Raw genomic sequence first — 19,813 nt, 5'->3', positions numbered from 1 at the left:
ATGAGTTTGCAATGCATCTTAGAGATGGCTCTGCTGTAAAAGCTCAATTTAATTAAAGGTAATTAAATAATTAATTCTTTCATTAATTAAGCTAATCAACGTCTGTTCGGCATCTGTGGAAAATGCAGCTGGTAAGTGGACTTTTAATGAATAGTGTGCAATCTTTAAATTACTTGGGTGTTTTTTTTTTGTATACTGTTCATGTGGTCTACCATCAACTATTTTTCTAATAGTTCAGAATTTCTCCCCGAGGATAAATAAAGTATTTCTGGCTCTGATTTGCGAGACACTGAAGCGGACTCCCCAACTCTCCACTCCGAGACCTTAAATCAAAGACTTCTATCCTGATGCGAAGGTGACAAAACCCACTTCTATGGGGCCCAAGGGGTCAGTGAATGGTTTTCAGTTGAACACCTATGAGAGATATAGCCAGAGACTGTTGTAACTGTCATCATCTAAACACTAAATGAAGGACTGTCTTTTGTAAGAGTGGTGTCCAATCACATCAGTACAGCACTGAGAGACATTGAAGGTGTTCTGGCAGCACATAGTGGCCAAGCACTGAAACATGATGGATTTTCCCTAAATGTGTCACCTGAATACTAATTATTTGTGCATGTTGACCTCCAAGTCCCACAGCCTGGATAACCGATATAAACTACCCTTTATAATTTAACTCTTTCTAATACGGCCGACTATGCACCTCTCTTTTCTTCGGTCTTTTTTTCCAATGTTACACATCAATGAACTCTGGTCAGCAGTGGATTCACAGATTATAGACTGATCAAACGCCTTTTCTCAACTGACCCTGTTCATCAGTCGATGTCCGGATTACAGCCTGTCTGATTGTCACTGCTGACACACGGAGCGTACTGCTGCAAAATCTTGTGTTTAATCAAAATACTACCATCTTATTCAGCACAAAACAAAACTGAGGCCATATTCTAACAAAAGGACCGATTGTTTCTGAGAAAAGGCAAATTATTACACTTTCAAAAATGAAGTCATTTATCAAGTAAAAATGTTTCTAAATATGATGATTTGCTCCTTTTTGGACATTTTGGATCAATAATAAAAGTTAAATCAACTAATAACCTCACCATAAGTTTGCAGTGGCCCTACAGCTCTGTACTAAGCACATTGTGGGCTTATTTCACAGCGGACATTTCTCCATCCAACAGGAGGAAAACCACAGGTGTCAATAATAACTTTAACAATGGTTCTGTTCTATTCAGGTGTCTGAGAAAGCCATGACAGGCAGTCACCATGCACACAACCAGGACCATGAAATTGAAGCAGCTAAATGGAATACAGCCATCATTAATGCTGCTATAAACACCTGCGCTTTTCCTCCTGATGTAAAAATACCCGCTGTGAAAAAGGCCTGTAGGATGCAACCGAGTACATAGAGTACAGAAACTTTACCCTACCAGTTCTGCAACTCTTTTAAAGCTCACGTTCCCTCAAGTCATGTAACTGGAATTATTTGAATATAAAGGGAACATGAAACCAGGAGTTGAAGCCCTGCTGTGACTGAAAGAAGGTGCTTTTGATTTCTACTATGACTTATACAACCCCAAATTGAATGTGGACTGGTGACAAGGACGGTTCCAAGCGCCGGATCGTCGGACACATTTCAGACACACGTGAACTCTTCTCAGCAACTTAATAAGTCCTTTATTTGCAATGCTCCGTTACCTCATCTTTCCAGTTTCCGATGCAAAAGAAGCAATAATTTCTTAAATAAAGAAAGCAAAAAAAAATATTTACAAAATTCCAATACAACTAATAATAATAATAATCAATGGATTATCTAAAGCACCTCTCTGCATCTGGACAACTGCGGCTTCTGTTGGAAAAGGACACACTGCAATTACATCAGCAATTTATCGTTTCTGAAAAATAAAACTGAAAAAAAAAACGTTTTAATTATTATTAATATTATTATATATTTACAGAACGCTCCTGAAATAAGTTTCCACTTAGAGTAGAAAAGGCTTTCGGATCATTTCTGCGTTGTGTCTTTTTTTTGTGTTTTTTTTTTTAACTTTATATATTTCATCAAGTCAATTTTCTGTAGATTTCAAGTTTTACCGGTGATTGGGTCATTAAGTGTCCTCTACGACAGCTCAGGTCTAAGTATAGAAGAGGTAAAGATGAAGAGTCAGTCAGTGTGGTTCACTACTGGGGATGGGAGAGGATGGCTTAGAGGAAGCATTAAGACCACCCCCTAGTAGTCGAGATCAAAGGTCAGCATCAGTCCTCCGCGCTTCTGCCCTCTAAATTCATGATGGGGAAACAGGAAGAGAAAATAGACGACCTATGCTTTAAAAACTCCATCCGTCAAATTAAGATTAGTTCATGTACATTTGTCAACGTTTCGTCCACGGTTATCATTAATAGAAACACACTTCAGTCATGCTGCACACTCCAGTAAGGGACAAAGACATAAGAGCCGAGTTTGGATTGAACACACATGAGGAAATCCACGGATCAGGGAACCCATTACACCACACGCCCTGCGGTCTGTTCTCAGAGAAGATGTTAGGCATCAGAATTATCTAGAACCATAAAAAAGCAGCCTGTTGGTTTTGTGTTATTGTGACCAAAGAATAAAAAGGTTTCGTAGTGATGTGGGATACTTCACACCTCGTTATCAAGCAATCCTGCTGAATCAGTTTTCAAGTTTATTTGATGAGGACACTTGCTGTCACAAGCAGGTGGGGAAATAATGAGGAAGCAAGAGAGGGAGGGTAGAGAGAAATGATTGTTTTCTGAGTCCATCCCTCTGAGAAAAGAAAACATAATAAAGATTTATCCTCATTGAGGATTGATTTGAGTCTGCCTCTCTGGCAATATTGTCCTTGAATCTCAGCAGCCGCCTGCAGAGCCCCCGCCTTGCCACAGGGGGGCGGCAGCTTTCAGTTTAGTCTGTGTTATTTATTCCTTGTCAGACTCCTCCTCAGCCTCGCGGAGCCAGGTGAAGAAGGCGGTGACTGATTTCAAGGCCACACCTTTGCCTGTTTGCTCCGCAGGGTCTTTGCTGGACTCCCATTTGTAGAAGGCCTCCTCTTTAATGACGTCCTCGTCGTACAAGGCGTCGAAGAACATCCGCAGCAGGTCTGCAGGGACAGAACACAGAGGGATCAGTATCGACTGAACAGTAGGGAGTTGGCCACAGTTAGCAGGGTTGTTGTACTATAAGGACTGTTATCTTCTCTCTCCTCCTGCAGCAGTTCATATAGGCTCATACTGTCCACCACTGTCTTTATGGTGCCAGCAGCAACATGTCAGAGCTAAATGTACAGATTAACAGCAGGACACTCACTCGCTGGCTGCTCCATGTGCACCATCAGAGCCTGGAGGGCGTACAGGGCCTGCAGCTCCTTCTGCTCATCACACAGGTATCTCTGCAGCAGGCTGGCCCTCTGGCTTATCTGCTTTGCATCCACCCTGTACGGGTTGTCACCTGAAACGATGAGCAAGAAAACAAACGTGTGATCAGACAAACCATGAAGGGGATAAAAAATCAAGTGCCATGAAAATAATTTATATATTACAATGTGGGTGTTTATAGCTGATATAGTGATGTGCTAAGAGGATTATAGTCACAATGTTTCCCTGTGGAAAATTCATGTGGTGATGACTAACAGACAGAGGATCACTTCAGCCACAAATAGACAGCAGCTGCTTTGAACATGCTGAATTAGTCGTACTTACATATGATCGCAGACTGACACACTGCTGTCATCAATGCTCGTACAAACTGGTTGGAAGCAGATTGCTGTTCGTCCAAGTTAGCCTGAGTAAAAAACAAAGGGAAGGGGGAATAAATTACTAATCATCGTTTAAATAGGACTGTACGATATTTTAATGTTTGAAAACCTGCTGAATAAAACAGGAGCGGTCCGCTCACCTCCACCCAGTCTCTGATCCGCTGGTTGTTGGCCTTGTCCTGCAGGAGTCTGTCCAGCTGTTTGCTGAGCTCCTCTCCGGTGAGGACCTTCTTACCTCCTTCCTTTGACTCCATCTCCTCTCCTGTGGTGAACTCCACTTCCTAAATGTAAATAAAAACACACAAAGATAAGTTAAGTTGCTCCTACGAGAAATCAATTTGTAAGTGCTTTTAAATCTTTATTTATTTTAAATCTTTTAAAAGGTAAACAACCAAACACTGAAACAAAAACAGGACCAAAGCACAACACACAGTATGTCTTCTCTGTATGAGTGTTTAGTATTTCTTTATTTTCCTCTTCCTTCACTTAATTAGGAGAGAACATTATTTCTACTTCTACTATTTCAAACTGGTCTTAAAATCAAGACAAGCAGCCATCACAGCCTGAGTGTTTGTTTCAGGTGTTCCTTGTTTTACTTCAGCAGCATCCTACAGACCTGGTCGCTGACGAACTTGTTGACATCCTCATCCTCAGGCAAGAATTCACTCCAACTCAGGCCACCTTCTGTCCACATGGCCCCGACCTTCTTAGGGGTCTGACAGAAAAAGGAAAAAAAAACATCCAAACCAATAAGTCAATATATCAAACACTGTACTTTGATTATATTTATGTCAACAGTATATAATGACATACCATTTCGCTGCAGAGCAACTTGAGGATCTGTACCAGCAGCACGCCAGCGGTCCCCAGAGGCACAAGAGGCTTCGAGATCTCCCTGCAGACACGGTCACACTAGTTTTAGACTTTCAACTTTCTTTTAACCAAATTACTCAACTTTGATGGTTTGTGAATGGTTGGGGCTAGAGCCATGTTAGCATCCTGAAAATGTTGCTTTCTGTCTTACTGACGATTTTTTAAAAAGATGTATCTTGTTCAAAAAAGACTATCAAATGCTTTTTAATGGAAAAAGAGCTCTGAGTTAAAGTTAATAGCTGGCAGACTGCAATCCAAGAAAAGTCGTCTTCAGTTACATTTCATGAAAAAATTCATGTTAACTTCCAGCGCTGTAGCTCACCTGAAGAGCTGTCCCATAGGGATGCCTCCCTCGTGGAGCATAGGGGTGATGAGTTCAGCCAGGTAGAGCCAGATGTGAGGTATATCTATGGCTGTGTCTTCTGCTGCCTCCAGGGTCTCTTCGAGCCTACGGCAACAAACAAACGCCTTTGTTAGAATATTTTCATCTAAATGTGTCTGTCAAGAGCAAATAATCATAATATAAAAAGGTGAAACTTTACAGATACTTGAAACACGGTGTGATCATGTTCATCCTTTTATTGAACGCTCACCCTTTGTAGTACTGCGCTGTGGGCAATGACCCCGCCTTCACAAGCTGGTGAAGCAGCATGCCCGCATGCTCTCTAGCGATTGTGCTGCGCTCGAGCGTGGACTCCACGCAGTTCCGCACAAACACGTAGAGCAGCGAGCCACTGTTGAGTTCTGCCACGCACTGCAACGCCTCCTACAGCACCAGAGGAAGAAGACACGGACAATGCGGGCCATCAGAGCTGTTTCACATTCCAAGCATTTGCTGGTAAGTCTGATGATGTGCGTTTAATCACAGTTCACTTTGTGGCGAGCCGAGTGTGGCGCTGTGTCATGTTTGTACCTTCAAGTCATTGATGTGGAGGTATTCTTCAATGATGGCTTTCGCCTTCTTCTCCACCTCCTCCTCGGTCAGGGAGGGTTTCTGAAGAGAGGGAGGAGGAGTGGGGGCGCTCTCACGCTTAGCTGCAAAGAAAAGAGAAGTTAAGCACCATACCTGCAGCATCCCAGTCACTGTGTATACATCTATTTCCCATCTTTACTGTTTCTCACCTGTGAGGTCTTTGCTTGGGCCCCTGTCCCGGCTTCCTCTGTCTTTGCTTCCCTGGTCTTTGTGTCCTCTGTCCCTGCTTCCTCTGTCCCGGCTACCTCGGTCTCTGCTTCCTCGGTCCCGGCTTCCTCGGTCCCGATCGTCGGTCATGCTGGCGACGCGACGCACGGGCTCGTTTGTAGCTCGGCTGTCTCCGCCCCTCCCGCCGCGCTCCTGCGACTCTCTGCTGAAGCTTCTCTTGGTGATTTGGTTCTGGCTGCTCCTGTCGTCACGGCCTTCCCGTCCCTCGCTGCGATCGAAGCGATCGTATCGTTCCCTGTCGCGATCACCCCTGTCTCTGTCGCCGGCACGCTCGCGGCTGGAGCTTGACCTAAAGGTTGTGAATGAGACACAAAGGGCAACGTTTAGCACAATGACATGAAATCTGATTTAAACAGCTCACATGCTACCTGTAAATCATCTTAAATGTGACTAATACACATCTGTCATGTATGTTTGTGCACTAACAAGGACCAGGTGAAGGAAAAACAGGTGCCAAATACCTCTGAGGAACTCTGCGATCAGAGTCCGATGAAGACAACAAAGAACCGGACTGTTGCAGGGCGGAGAAGCGGTTGAGTGTGCTCGTAGCTGGACGACCTGGATCTACAAAGGAGAAGAACAGATTAACACAACGAGCACTAAAAATCTACTTAAAATCACGCTGTCTTTTTTAATGAAGCTTGTTTACCCTGCTCTCCACTTGCTGGTTTAGCTCCAGTTCCTCCACTGCTGCCTTTGCCCCAGCTGCCCCACATGCCTTTCCCGCCTGGAGCCAACAGCTGATTGTTGAAGTCCAGAGCGCCGGGCTGAAGAATACATAAACAAACGAGTTACATACACATTCACGTGAGTACCAAACCGTCGCTGCGGAAGTGTTCTTGTGAGACTCGGATGTCACCTTTGTGATCTTGCTGAGGCGGGTGGTGTCGATGGGTCTGTTCTTGGAGATGGGCACCGTGTTCCAGCCCTCATCCTGAGGCTGGCTGGTTCTGCCGCCTGGCGTGTGAGGGCCTCGGCCTCCCATGCCTCCACCCATCCTGCCCCCTCCTCCTCCACCTCCTCCTCCTCCTCCACCACCTCCACCTCCACCGCCGCCTCCTCCTCCTCCATCTTTCTTGGACATGAGCTGCTGGACTTTGATCTGCTCCCTGTGCTCCTCCAGCTCCGCCTCCTTGTGAATCTGGTCGATGGTTTTAGGACCCTGGTCTCCTCTGCGGGGAACCCAGTTATTCTGTTGATCAGAGACAGAGAGATGAACACCTTTTATATCCCCACACACAATATTCAACAGTTCTGATGGTTCAGGAATAATTCGTAGCATGAGTCATCACTTGTTCCGTCTTATTGTTATATCTTAGGATGGATGGATTATGTACCTTTCTGAGGTCTATGACATCTTGCAGCATGAAGCGGATTCTGGACGAGGTCTTTCTCTCTTTGATGATCTTGTCCATCTGGTTGAAATACTGATCCATGCGAGGCTAACGGGGACACAGCAAAAGAGGCTTTAATGAGTCATGGCTACAAATGTGGAATGTATACGATTAATAAAGAGTGTTATTTCAGAGGGCTGTTTCCTCAGACACGTGGCACACAAAAAAAAGCCTTAAGACTGAATATTTTACACTGCTCTGTAAATGCTTTACTTACCTTGGCCTTCTCAAAGTCCAGGTCTTTTCCGATCGTAGAGAGCAGCCTGCACAGACACTCCAGAGACTCCTCATCATGATTCTTCAGTAGTTTCACTACACAGTCGTGCATGATGGCCTCCGTCAGCATCTTCAGCTTGAAGAGCTCTCCTATGAACTTAATGTTACCCAGCGAGCGGCGGCGGGCCTGGTCTTTAGACTCCTCAAGCTCCACCCTCATACGCTCGCGCTCCTCTCCCTGAGGGCAGATACAAGTTGTGCTCAGCGGTGGGGTAAAATGATCAGCTTTGTCTTAATTAATAACAGAACTGCGGCTGATGGGACAGTGAAGGGAAAAGGTTAGAGGTCGTACCTCCTTGGTTTCCATCTCTTTTTGCTTTTTCTCAAAGATCTCGGCGTCGTCCTGGTCCTTCTCAAACTCTTTCTGGCAGCGGTTGAGCAGCAGTTTGCGGAAGTTCACAGTAACTCCTGGCTTGTCTGTGGTGGGGACTTTCAACTGAAGGAAGAAATGAATTACAATGTTAGATGTATTTATATATTTAATCTTACTAATAATTACATGCAGTAAAAACTTGATTATAAAAATGTGAAAATGAGCAGCGTGCTCCATCAGTTCCTCAACACCATCACTAGCACTCAGTGGCACAAAAACACGGACACTCTCGCGCTACTTACCCCCATAAGGCAGCGGCACATGTTGGCGTAGGCCACAGAGAAGTTGGGCTCCGAGATGGCCTTCTCAAAGATGAGGTCGATGGCTCCCTTCAGCCTCTCCTCCGTGTCTATCGTCAGGTCCGACACCTGTTTCATCAGCTCCTGGAACTTCTGAGGGGTCAGCTTGTTGAGGATACTGCGCAGACGCTTGAACAGCTCTTGAGTCTTGGCCTGTTCAGGATCGTCGTCTGTGGCGGCGGCGGCTTCTTCTTCTGGGGCGCGGCTGCGAGAGGACTTCTTGGCTGTAGGCTTCCAGGCCTTCTCTGCCTTGTTGAGCTGCACGTCGTCACTGAGGGACATGCTGCTGATGATCTTCCTGGGCTCTTTCCTCTGACCCTGCTGGGATCGACGTGGCCCAGGAGGCTAAAGGAGAGGGAGGGATGCATTTTTGCAAGTTTAGAAAGGAAACATTATTCAACAACTAAAACACAGTGAACTATGATTTTTTCCATAATCATGATCAGCGATGTTGCTAGGTTTGTGCCCTGAGTGTGCATTAAAATTTAAAAGGGACAGAGAAAACGTCTGTGTCCTGGGGAAACACTAGAGCATCACTGCATGATAATGAAGAAAAAGGGAACAAAATGTCCTAATAAACCAATCCAGTAAGGAAAGAGACAAATTCACTCACTGGGCCTCGTGGTCCTCCCACCGATCTGCTTCCAAGGTTTCCCAAATATGAGGGAGTAAAATCAGGGCCGACATTCATCATGCGAGCGGGGTCAGCAGGCCGCAGTGGAGTCTTGTTCGCCTGAAAGTGAAGCCAGAGGCAGGTGTGTCAAGTTCCCTATTTCACCATCACAATCAATGTGGTACATTCAAAAACTAGTTATGCTAATGGTGTTAAAAAAAACATCAACGTACCTTATCCAGGACCACATCGCTGATGGTGGGAAGGCCCTCGGGTTTGTGCATACTGGCGCCGATGAACTGGAAGCCAAGGAGGAACTCTCTGTCGTACCGCTTCTTCTCCTCTGGATCAATCGGCTTCCATTGTTCTGAGGGACGGACGAGGCATGTGTGAATGCAGAGGATTAAATGTAACGTTGTAATCTGTATGCAAGGAGCTTTGAGTCTATGAGGCTGGAAAGGATAACGCGCCAGCTGTGTAGCCAGCCTAAATCTAGCCCCTTATATTCCACTTATGTTGCAAAAAATTATAAAATGTAGAGGATGTAAACAAGGACCTTTTTATATTAACTACTGATTTAAAACTTAAGGATCACTACAGGTGAGCATCGTGTTGTCATCATGCTTCTGTTGATTCTCAGTCACAACTTACCTTCTTTGTACTGGTATTTCTGCCCACTTGGCTCAGGTGTGGATTTAGACTTGTCAGGATCTGCATTCTGCTTGTCCTCTTTCTCCTCCCAGGTCTCGTCTACAACCTCGGCGGGAGGTTCAGCGGGAGCAACAGGAACAGGGTCGGGCTGAGTGGACGAGGGTTCAGAAGCAGGTTTGGCATCCTGCTCCTGCGGCAAATATAACGGGGAAAGATAGGTGTCATGGCAGTTACTCCACAGAGTGATATGGCCAAAACTACTGAGGCACTTAAATACCACAACGCTGTGTTCGTTATATTGTTTCTTGTTGTAATGTGGTCTCATACACACCTCTGTGAAGGCATCCAGGAGGTCTCCGATGGCCTCCTTCTTGTTGAACTCCTTCATGTTCTTCCTCTTCTTTGGCACAGACATAGCAGCTTCAAGAGAAGTACAAAGTTAAAAACATTAAAAACAACCCAAGCAGTCGACACCAGCATGACACATCTGATGATCATAAATACAGGTGAGAATCAACTCCACCCTACCTTGCATAGTAGTAGATTCCTCTGTAGGGCGAACAGATGTGGGTAGGGCGTCATCATTTTTCTCCTTGCCCTCTTCCTCTGTCTTCTCTTTCTCCTCCTCTTTCTCCTCCTCCACCGCCTCCTCCTGGGCTGGCGTCGCCGTCTTAGCCACAGGTGTGGATTCCTGAGATTGAGAAGCGTCAGGCTTGTCAAGGGGTTTAGTGTCTGAAAACGCCATATCCTCACACAGTTCTTCAGAGTCCTGAGGGAGGCCGTTTGAGAGAAGAGGCTCTGCCTGTTCAGCTGGTGTGGGTTCAACTTCAGGTTCAGGTTCAGGGGCAGGTGCAGGTGCAGGGGAAGGTTCACGGGCAGGGGCAGGGGCAGGGGCGGAGCTTGGGGCAGCACTCTGGGCTGGTGGAGCAGCACTCTGGGCTGGTGGGGCAGCACTCTGGGCTGGTGGGGCAGCACTCAGGGCTGGTGGGGCAGCACTCTGGGCTGGTGGGGCAGCACTCTGGGCTGGTGGGGCAGCACTCTGGGCTGGTGGAGCAGCAGGTTCCTGTGCAGGCTGGGAAACTTCAGTTGCTGCCTTTGTGGCTGTTTCTTCTTTCGCCTCATTAACAGGGGTAGCTGTTACTTCCACCTCAACTGCAGGCTCCAATTCAGCCACGACCGCCTGCTCCTCTTTTTCCAATTTTTGTACCTCTTCAGTTTTCGTCTCCTCCTTTTCTGATGCCTCCTCAGCTGGAGCTGGGGCAGCCTGTGGTTCCTCCATTTTGGCGGGTGCCTCTTGTGCTGCTAATGACGCTGAAGGGACGACAGGAGCGTCTACTGTGTCGCCAACTTTAGTATCGACTTTATCTACTGCCTCGGCAGGAGCTGTAGTAGGTGCTGCTGCTGCTGCTGCTGCTGCTGCTGCGGGAGGGAGGGAGGAGGAAGACTGCTGGTCCTTTATCAATGGGGATGGCACGTCTATAGCAGCTGCAGGGTCTACAGCTTGTGAGGGTAACTCAGCAGGCGGTGTAACTTGGTTGTCCATTTCCTCTTTGGCCTCCACCTCGAGCTCTGTATTTTCTGTGGCAGGAGGTGGCGGGGTTTCAGCGCTAGCAGGAGGCTCCATGCTTTCATCTGGGAAAAATAACCACAATAAGAAAAACATGGCACTGCATATTTTTATTCAAACTACAAATGGAGAGAAAGCACTCACCTCTTCTAGTCGCTGTAGTAACAGGCTGTATAATTTCCCCATTTGTCTGTGCAGGACTTCCATCTGCTATCGAGGCCTGCAGTCACAGAACAGTATTTAGTGTTTTTACAACCATTTTAAAAGAATAATTGAGATCCATCCAAGACATTTTGATTAAACTCTGAGGTCGTTCAGGTCATTCTCATTTCTTGTTGTTTAATTTTGGTGTTTCTAATGTTTTTCCCGACACGACTGACATCTCAGTAAATATATAATCACCGCTCACAAGAATGAGTGCATATTTGTGTGCATTTGCTTTGGCTTTATATTGTTTGCTCGGAGAAACACAGGGCTAAAATTTGCTGTGTTGTTAATAAGATGTTAACGCAAAGCGGGTGAAAACATGCAATCACCTCTATAAATAAAATAAATAAGTTTGGAGCTTGAGTGAAAGAATAACTAAGCTGTGCATTGTTTTCTCTGACAATGTTTCCTTTGTTCATACAAAGCGACCAAATGTCATAGTTTTGTTTTTTTAAGGATTTTTTTTTGGAAGGTGAAAGCTGTAGAGAGCACTGGGAAGAGAGAGGAAATGACATGCAGCCGAGGGCAGGGGGTTGAACTCTAACTTGGCGCCGCTGCTCTGTACACTGGGTTCACACTCTACCATGTGAGCTGTAAAAGGGGCCGATGTCATCGTTTGTTTCTTTAAAATTACAATACAGCACAAAGCAACTCATGCTGTGCACCTTTTAACAAACAGATTTGTTCTTACTGTTATTACCACACGTTGTTTTTTTACCATCTTGTGTGTTTTTCATTCATTTTACTTCCCACACATAAAGTAGCTGAACCACCTGCCAACAATTAATCTTTCTATAATAAGAAAAACTTTACCATAATGCCAGAATAACACAAACTTGCGTAAATAAAATAAGTACAACATAAGCAAGTAAAACCCTCCTGATTCCACCTACATATAAAAACATGGTTGCTTCAGATCAGAGTTTAAACCAGCCAATAGAAACCAGTCATTCTTACCTGTGGGGGAGTCGGTGTAGTGGTGGACCTTCCACCTGACATGATCTCCTCTGTGATATCGCGCCCGCCCTGGTTGGGGTCTCGTATTCTTATCTATCAGATGACAAGGTAAATATTGGTTACGTTTCCACAGAACATGTGCCCGACATTAAATTACAAGCAGCATGCAACCACCCTGTCACTGCTAATGTGTAGGTGCTGCACATCATAATAAAACTATTGTTATTTTCAGGTAAAAGAGAAAGTTCCACATTGAGCAGACAAAACACTTCTGCCCATTCAATTTTTTTTTTTTTGACCTCAGACAAGAGGTGCGCTTGCCCTTTTGTTGGGACACACTACCGGTTTGCGTTCCCTCTTTGGTGGGCCTTGTGTCTGTGCCGGCGGTTGTTGAGGAGGCGGGGCTTGTTGCTGCTGCTGGGCGGGGTTGATCATGACTTGTGCAGGCTGGACAGACGGAGAGTACTGCGGCTGAGCTGGATAGTAGGCCCCTGCTGTAAGGTTAGAATGAAACGAAACAGCATTAATGAAGGAGAGACAATATGCAAAGCACCAGATGTGGATTTAGTTTTTGGGGAAAACCCTGAAACACATTATGAGTTGTGTGGATAAGAATATATATACATTTTAAATCAACTGTATGCATTATTATTATTATCATTATTATTATTATTATAATATCGACTCATCTGGGAGCTGATTCTTCATCTATTTGTGTTATAGCATCTGTTTTAGAGTTATAGCCAGGCTGCAAAGGTTGGACAGAGGCTGTATGTCCCTGTGTTGTGTATTAAACAGCCATGATTATCATCCAACACACAAATTAGTAATCGCATGAAATACATAATTCAATAAAAACCTTACACGTGTCAACTGTGAAGGGGAGTTTCAGAATGAAGCACGTGTAAGTACACAGGAAGTAAGAAATCAGAGGGCTGGCTGCCACACTGTCGGCCACACTTTCATTTTCTTCCCGACCGTTGAAGGACATTGAAGGCAGCACAGTCCATTAAGTGTATGTGAGGGGAAAACATCTAATACATAAAAGGCAAATACATTGTGCGTTGCCGTCTACCACCTGAATGATCATATGCTGCACTGACGCAGTGTGCATGAATAAAAGGTGTGCTGTCTGGTAGTTTGATAATCATTTAGAACTACTATATTTAATAGACCCAAATAAGTAAACGTGTGCGAATAACCAAGAGAAAAAAACAACAACACATTAACAACACTATCAGAGACAGGAAGTGCCACAGAGAAGTTTTGCCACTAAAGCCTGCTGGCCGACACACAAGCACACACACTACTCACCAGGGTAGCGCTGGGAGGTGAGAGGAGCACCGTGGAGAGAGAGACGGCCGTTCTCTCGCCCGCCCCCTCTCCCCCCACCACCCCGCCTCTCCCTCGCAGCAAGAGAGGGCTCTGAACCAACGCAGCAAACAAGAGGAAGGGAGTGAGGGGACGGGAGAGGGAGGAAAGAAAGGAGAGAGGGCAGGAAGAGACAGATGCAGAATGAGTTAATGAGAGGATCCAGAGGAAGCAGGGTGTTAAAAAGGTCCCATGAAATGAGCGACGTCTCTGCCGTGTTTTTACCTCGTGTTCCTGGCTGCATCTTTTTCTTACATAAAAGGTTTAAAGTTTAATATACATTTCACTGAACGTACTTGGACTCAGGAGTGTATTGGCTAATGAAATTGGATGTTTTAGTTTGCCTTGTGTGTAGAAATGTTTTCCTTCAGCCAATGAGCATTTGCAGCAGAAACACAGGTGAGGATCAAATGATGCTTTTTGTCCTCCTTTTGAACTCTCAGAATTATTTAACTTAGACCCCTCCTGAGGTTTAATCCCACCCTGACACAAAGTTTTTACATGAATCCAACTTAAGAACGAAATCCTCGTTTAAAAACCATTTCATGGAACCTGTTAGGCAGCGTCAGGTGAGACTGCAGATAGAAAGAACATAAGCCAAAGCAGAATCAAGCCAGACCACATGAAACTGGCAGGTCACCACATACAAAAGACATTAAAACGCACCAAGCAAAACCAAGACATGCCCAGCGATACCCTAATGGCAGAGAGGTGTGTGAATGGTTGGGACTAAAACTAGATGCTTCGACTGTAAGTGTCAGTGAAATCTGGGTTTCCGATGTTTGATATGTCACCCCCTTTTTTAATTGATCATTCTCCATGTTTAAGGTTGTGCTTGGTTGTGGCTGGTTTCAGGTTAAAGCCCTTACCATAACCCGGGTATTCAGCTGGGCTAGTTCCAGGATAGAAGCCTGCTGTACCGCTGGTCACAGGATACTGCTGAGTGGGAGGCATGTAAGGGGCCCGGTACTGCAGGAACAAAATAAAGAGTGAGAAACAATAACAGTGGAAGGAACAATTAGGTTGTGAGAGCTTCAGGTTGATCTCTGCTTTTACAACATGCCCAGACTATCCAAGCTGACCCGCTATCTGACACAAGAGGAACTCACACATAAGTGTAGCTTGTACAAATGTGTTTTTATGTGCAGCAGATTCTTCATGTTGTTCAAGCAGTTAATGATTTTCTGACAAACCTGTCCAGGGGGGATGAAGTAGCCCTGAGGAGAGCCAGCGAACGACAGCTGCTGCTGGGAAATCATCATCATCTGGGAGCTCGGCGGGTAGACATGAGTAGGTCCGACAGGTCGTGGGCCACTACTCGTCTGTACCCTCGGAGCACTGGCGGCCATGGCTGGTCGGTTCTGATAGTAAGTCTAGACAACAGAAGAGGAAGAAAGGAGGAGGATGAAGAGCGATCACAGAACGAGCAAAGCCGTGTCCTCACATATAAATTGTTTGTCTTAACTCTCATAGTATAATAACCAAAATGTTGCAGCACTTTTGCTTGTGTGTGTGTCCAGCCACACACACCTAACCTCAGCTGGTAGCAGCAATGCACTCACAGCAGCTGCCAATGTGTACAGCAAGCTCAGTTCTTGGGTTACACTGAGTCTGATTCGTACTGAATGTCATGTCTCCCTGCTACACTGAGGTTAGCCAGAGTTAAAGGGGGGGGACGAAGAGAAAAGCTGTTACCTGTAATGCTCTGTATCCACCCTTCAGCCGCGCAACACATGAGCAGAAAGCAAGAGAGGGAGTGAGATTAAGGTGAAAATGAGGACATGAGACAATGCGGAAGGTTGAGATTACAAGGCGTAAGAAGGAAGCGTACAAGAAGCAGCAGTAAAATATCTCTCAGCCGTGAGTAACAGTAAGGTCAGACAACAATAGCTGCACATGCAACACTGTACAGGTCTGCGTAGAATTAGGGTCCCCTGCAGTCCTCCAGGTCCCAGCCATGCGTTGTTAAAGAATAAGGGCACATGTGAGCCCTGACGCAAATGTAAGAACGCTGCAGGTTCCAAAAATTAATTGCCTTGCATATTTCACTTTTTAGCCGACCCCGAGTCAGACATTATGTCAACAATTGTTATTTAAAGGTGCAAAAAAAGCCTATGGATTGTCTTCGATCGAACCCGACTACAAAAGACAATCAGTTATTCTGAGAAAATAAAAGCAGGTTTGGGACGAGGTCTTGCAAATGCAGATAGTCTAGGGGGAAAATTGTGGTTTTGTGCTGGACCAGGATGAATGGCTGTGGTCAACGCTGTGACCTGACACAAGTTATTATTCAAAAATATGTATTTTTAGAATGAGATAAACAACTCTACCGAAATATCTCGGGAAAAGCTCTAATAAAAATCACAGCATTCTCATTTAATTCTCCAAAATGTGAAATTAAAAGCATGCATAATACTAGGGAGACAGAGGGGATGTAGGGAAAAGTGAGGGTTGTTAGTACCTGTTGGTGTAAAGTACGGGGGCCTGCAGCAAACTGGGAGGACAGCAGAAGAGAGGAAAGAAGTCAAGATTGACATTCGAGGAGAAAGATTGCCAATAGGCTACAAGACACACGTTCACAGATCTAGCCAAAGCCGTAGAGCAGAAGAAGCCATGTCAGAAGTCTTTGTAAAAGGGAGGGGTCTTATTCACGGCAAAAAAAATATCATCATACTTTGACACTGAATGCTAGAAACAAAAACGTGCTGTGAACAATACCTGTCTTGGCTGTGGTGCAGAGTTCATTTGTGGTGGAGGGGTGGCAAAAACAAGAGAAGTGGGCTGTCCAGGGCCGTAGGCAGCCTTGAAGGGTGAGAAAAGCAGGAAAAAATGAATGTTAACAATCTTACATCTACAAAAAAATAACCTTAGAATTTACAAGGTCAGTTGCTCTCACCTGTGTCAATCCAGGGGATGGGGCAGGGTTGGGGACAGAAGTGGGTCCCGTTATAGGCTGTGGTGGTTTGTTCATTTCACGTTCTTTTATGGTTCTGCATTAGGGTGGCGTTGTGTTGCCAGCCTTCCTGGGGAAGAGAGGAGCAGGAAATATAAAAAAGAATAAGCTTAATGTTAATCACATGCATTGAGATAAAATACAGGTTAAATATCAGACAACACTGTCGGAAGAAGTGAACTTTTAGTGTGGCAACATCTAACCAAGCAGGGAGGGTGTGGCCTGTGGTTTCGCCTATGATAACATCACCAGCTCCTACAATGTAGTTCACTTGCATATTGAATAGCTCATGCATGATGTCTATTTAATCACAATTGCAAAAACACTGTTCTCTCCATGGCAGTAAAAAAACAAAAACATACTTTTCTAGAAGATCATGACTTGGACAAACAGCAAAAAATACAAATAGGGGACAAATAGTAATGGTGATTACATATAATGGTTTGAACATTGTCTTATAGCGCATATACAACAGAAACATCATTACTTGGATGGGTCCAGAGATGAGTGAATTGAAGAAAATGGATACCTGAGGTCAAAGTTCATTTGCTGTGTTAACAGTGGCTTCAATGCCCCCTGGATGTGCTAGCTACATGTGCAGATAATCCACTCAAATAACGTCCAGTCGAGATCCATTTTTAAAATATGACTGCAGTTTTCTCATTAAGATAGATTATGTGTAGTAGCTGGAATAGCTAAAAAATGCTGTAGTCAATAAATAACAGACGAATTTTACACGCAGACGTGTCATACATTATCCACCTGCTGACACAGGAACTATCGTTAGCTGCTAGCTCGTGCCATGCTTCTTTTAGACATCAGTATACAAAACTGCCATATGGCTCTGCCGGCAGAGATGGCTAACAGTCTTGTTAACGGTCATTCGATGTGGCAGTGTGGGGAATTTTTTGGTGCGTGTCTGAGCGACGTTACAGGACGAAATGTATATTAATGGCCCGCTAGCGAGGCGGTATTCCCGGCCGAAGCAGGTTAAATCGTTAGCCGACAGCCGGCTAACGTTACGTGTCCCACCATCAGACACTCAGCTCAGTGACGCGACGTGGCTGAACGTTGGGACCGCATTTAACCTTAACGTACACACAGTCTGATAGTTTCCACTTACTGAAAGACGATATGTTTGTTAATCACAATTTGAAAACAACACACAAGCCGGTCCTAGCAATAATGTTGCAACACTTGTTACGATTAGGTTACAGTGGGGCTATTGTTGGTGAATGTTAGCGGGTTAGCCCTGCCCCGTCCTACGAGCTGTATTTGATTACAGGCCCTGTAGCTCCGTGACTAAATGAAACCTTCAACCAGACACTCAACCAAATCCAGTGTGAATCAAGCGAACAAGGCGAATAACATCACGTTTTAAGTCAGACTGTTTACTTAAAGAGATACGCCATAAAAACGGTCAAAATCGTTGTAAATTCTCGGAACCGTGAGCGTCAGTGCTAACTAGCGTTACCTCATGAAGCCTACAGTGATCACGGTGATGAAGATTAGCCACGAGAGCACCCGGGCTGTCATTTCAGCAAACGTTAGGTTGACTTTGGCTCAGCAGCTCTCAACAATACCTCAAGATTAGTTTGATGAACACAATATACAAGAAAGTAAACATTCAGATTAATTTAGTTTGATACGGTATCGTGTGCTGGTCGAGATTAGCTGTGTAGCTCCCCTAATGTGTGAACTGACAGCCGGCAGGGCCTGTTCAACCAGCTAGCATTCTCCGGCTAGCCTGTGTGCCTTTGACAAACATGGAGCCAAGCTCGGTTGTACTTTAAGCTAGCATAACCGCCGTCACTTTGTTTTATTCTTACCAGGATTCAATAGTGAATATGTTGCAAGATGGGAACTCGGGGACTCGGCCTCTGATCAGTCTTCTGTTAAAGAAAGTAGTGGTGTTGTAGTTTCCTTGTCCTTTACTCCAGAAAAGTGATGCCCTTCTTGGCTATTGACTTAGTGAGCTAGCTTGTTAGCTGACCGGCAGATGGGGTGAGTGCTACTACTGTCACTTCGGTTTAAATCCCCGGGCGTGCAAAAGTGACAGTGCTCAAAATCAAACAATATAGTACTTCGGGAGTACTATTGACAACTCCGATGGCCCCGAAAAAAGCCTCTGGACCGGAGGTCCATGATCAAGGCGTCGATGGTGACGGATTGCCGGTAGGGTATGTACACAACTGTCGCATCAGGAGGCTCAGAGCGAGGCCATAATGCGATGTTTCTGGTCTATGGAGCCGGTGCGCCTCCGAGTCGCATGGGTAACTTCCGGGAAAATTAAAATTTGATGCCGTTTCCTTGATCATGTGATGCAGGATCTCAGACCGATTCTCAGTCCTTAGCTTACTAAAGTCTGATAATGAGTACCTATCTTTATTTGTGTATTTCTTACCTCTCGAGGGATCACAGAGAAGATGTGAACATTTTCCTTTGATATTTTTTGAAATTATAATTATTTCAGATCAATCCTTTTTTTGGCATTTGTTGTTGATACAGAAATGTATTAACAGTGAATCATTATAGTATATTTCACTAAATCTTCATTTTATTTTCTTGCAACATCAATAGTTTCTGCAAAATGTGACAGAGCAACATTAATTTTCTTTATTTAGTCTATCTTATATTCTTTATTCTGCCAAGCAGAGTGTATTAATTTACTATTGGCAATATAGGCTAAGCCTTTTTTCTAACCCTTTTTCTTTTACTACTGTTTCAATAAATTCATAAATGCCTAATCCGATATCTCTTATATGCCTACAGTAAAATACAGAGTAAAAAAGTGGTATTTCCACATTTTAGCATGTGGTCTGTTCAGTGAGTTCTGTCCTTTTTTCTCATGTAACTATTGGGCTAAATAAAATCTAGCAAGTGCCTAAGCATACAAGCAAAAGTATCACAAGAAAACAACAGAGCTGCAACTGACATTTATTTTAATTTGCTTATCTGCTTATTATCAAGATAATTTTATAATTATTTTATGAATGAATTGTCAAAAAGTTGTGAAAATGCTCATTACAATTTCCCAAAGCTCAAAGTTACACCAACAGATGGCTTCAAACCAACAATGTAAAACCCAAGTACTCTTCAACGTACCAAAGAAAAGCAGCAAATATTTGAATATTATGCATGGTAAAATTAATTTGATGATGAATTATCAAAATAATTCTAATTCATATTATTTTGATAGGCTAATTGATTGCTCCAATTGATTGATACACAAAATATATTACAGAAAAACAAAAGCTAAAAGCCATTTTAGACCACATGCTGATAGTCATGTGACAGGTTGA

At 44.5% G+C, this 19,813-nt stretch overlaps 1 protein-coding gene and 1 non-coding gene across 4 annotated transcripts; both read right to left on the bottom strand.

Annotated features, from left to right (window-relative positions):
* Positions 1–1,660: 1,660 nt before the first annotated feature.
* eif4g1a (eukaryotic translation initiation factor 4 gamma, 1a) lies at positions 1,661–18,758 on the bottom strand. 3 transcript variants are annotated; one of them, XM_069684050.1, is made up of 31 exons: positions 18,341–18,758; positions 16,455–16,581; positions 16,277–16,360; positions 16,020–16,052; positions 14,752–14,931; positions 14,428–14,527; positions 12,530–12,681; positions 12,188–12,280; positions 11,168–11,243; positions 9,985–11,088; positions 9,788–9,876; positions 9,457–9,646; positions 9,039–9,172; positions 8,806–8,925; positions 8,136–8,537; positions 7,813–7,956; positions 7,462–7,698; positions 7,188–7,292; positions 6,710–7,042; positions 6,500–6,617; positions 6,312–6,414; positions 5,772–6,139; positions 5,563–5,684; positions 5,243–5,415; positions 4,972–5,097; positions 4,590–4,671; positions 4,393–4,491; positions 3,917–4,057; positions 3,721–3,802; positions 3,329–3,469; positions 1,661–3,122 (listed from the first exon to the last, which is right to left on the bottom strand). In XM_069684050.1, the coding sequence occupies exons 2-31, from the start codon at positions 16,527–16,529 to the stop codon at positions 2,941–2,943; spliced, it is 5,388 nt and encodes a 1,795-aa protein (XP_069540151.1). In that variant the 5' UTR covers positions 16,530–16,581; positions 18,341–18,758; the 3' UTR covers positions 1,661–2,940. The 3 variants fall into 3 exon arrangements, with proteins under 3 accessions (XP_069540151.1, XP_069540153.1, XP_069540154.1); XM_069684052.1 differs by having other exon boundaries at positions 16,455–16,577; XM_069684053.1 differs by lacking the exon at positions 16,020–16,052.
* Positions 8,070–8,116, bottom strand: LOC138612270 (small nucleolar RNA SNORD66). Its single transcript, XR_011309630.1, has one exon. It is a non-coding gene; the product is annotated as a small nucleolar RNA SNORD66 (small nucleolar RNA).
* Positions 18,759–19,813: the final 1,055 nt, after the last annotated feature.

Source organism: Semicossyphus pulcher, unplaced genomic scaffold, assembly GCF_022749685.1.
Source record: "Semicossyphus pulcher isolate SPU_LCO1_2020_fin unplaced genomic scaffold, fSemPul1.0.p SCAF_7, whole genome shotgun sequence".
NCBI lineage: Eukaryota > Metazoa > Chordata > Actinopteri > Labriformes > Labridae > Semicossyphus > Semicossyphus pulcher.
Note: the sequence above shows the minus strand (reverse complement) of the source record. Positions and strands in the feature narration are given on the sequence as shown.

Coding starts and splice junctions, on each gene's coding strand:
- eif4g1a (XM_069684050.1), bottom strand. CDS start 16,529: ATGAACAAACCACCACAGCCTATAACGGGACCCACTTCTGTCCCCAAC. Junction 11,089..11,167: donor TACTACAGCGACTAGAAGAG/GTGAGTGCTTTC, acceptor TATTTTTCCCAG/ATGAAAGCATGGAGCCTCCT. Junction 7,699..7,812: donor AAGAGATGGAAACCAAGGAG/GTACGACCTCTA, acceptor ATCTGCCCTCAG/GGAGAGGAGCGCGAGCGTAT.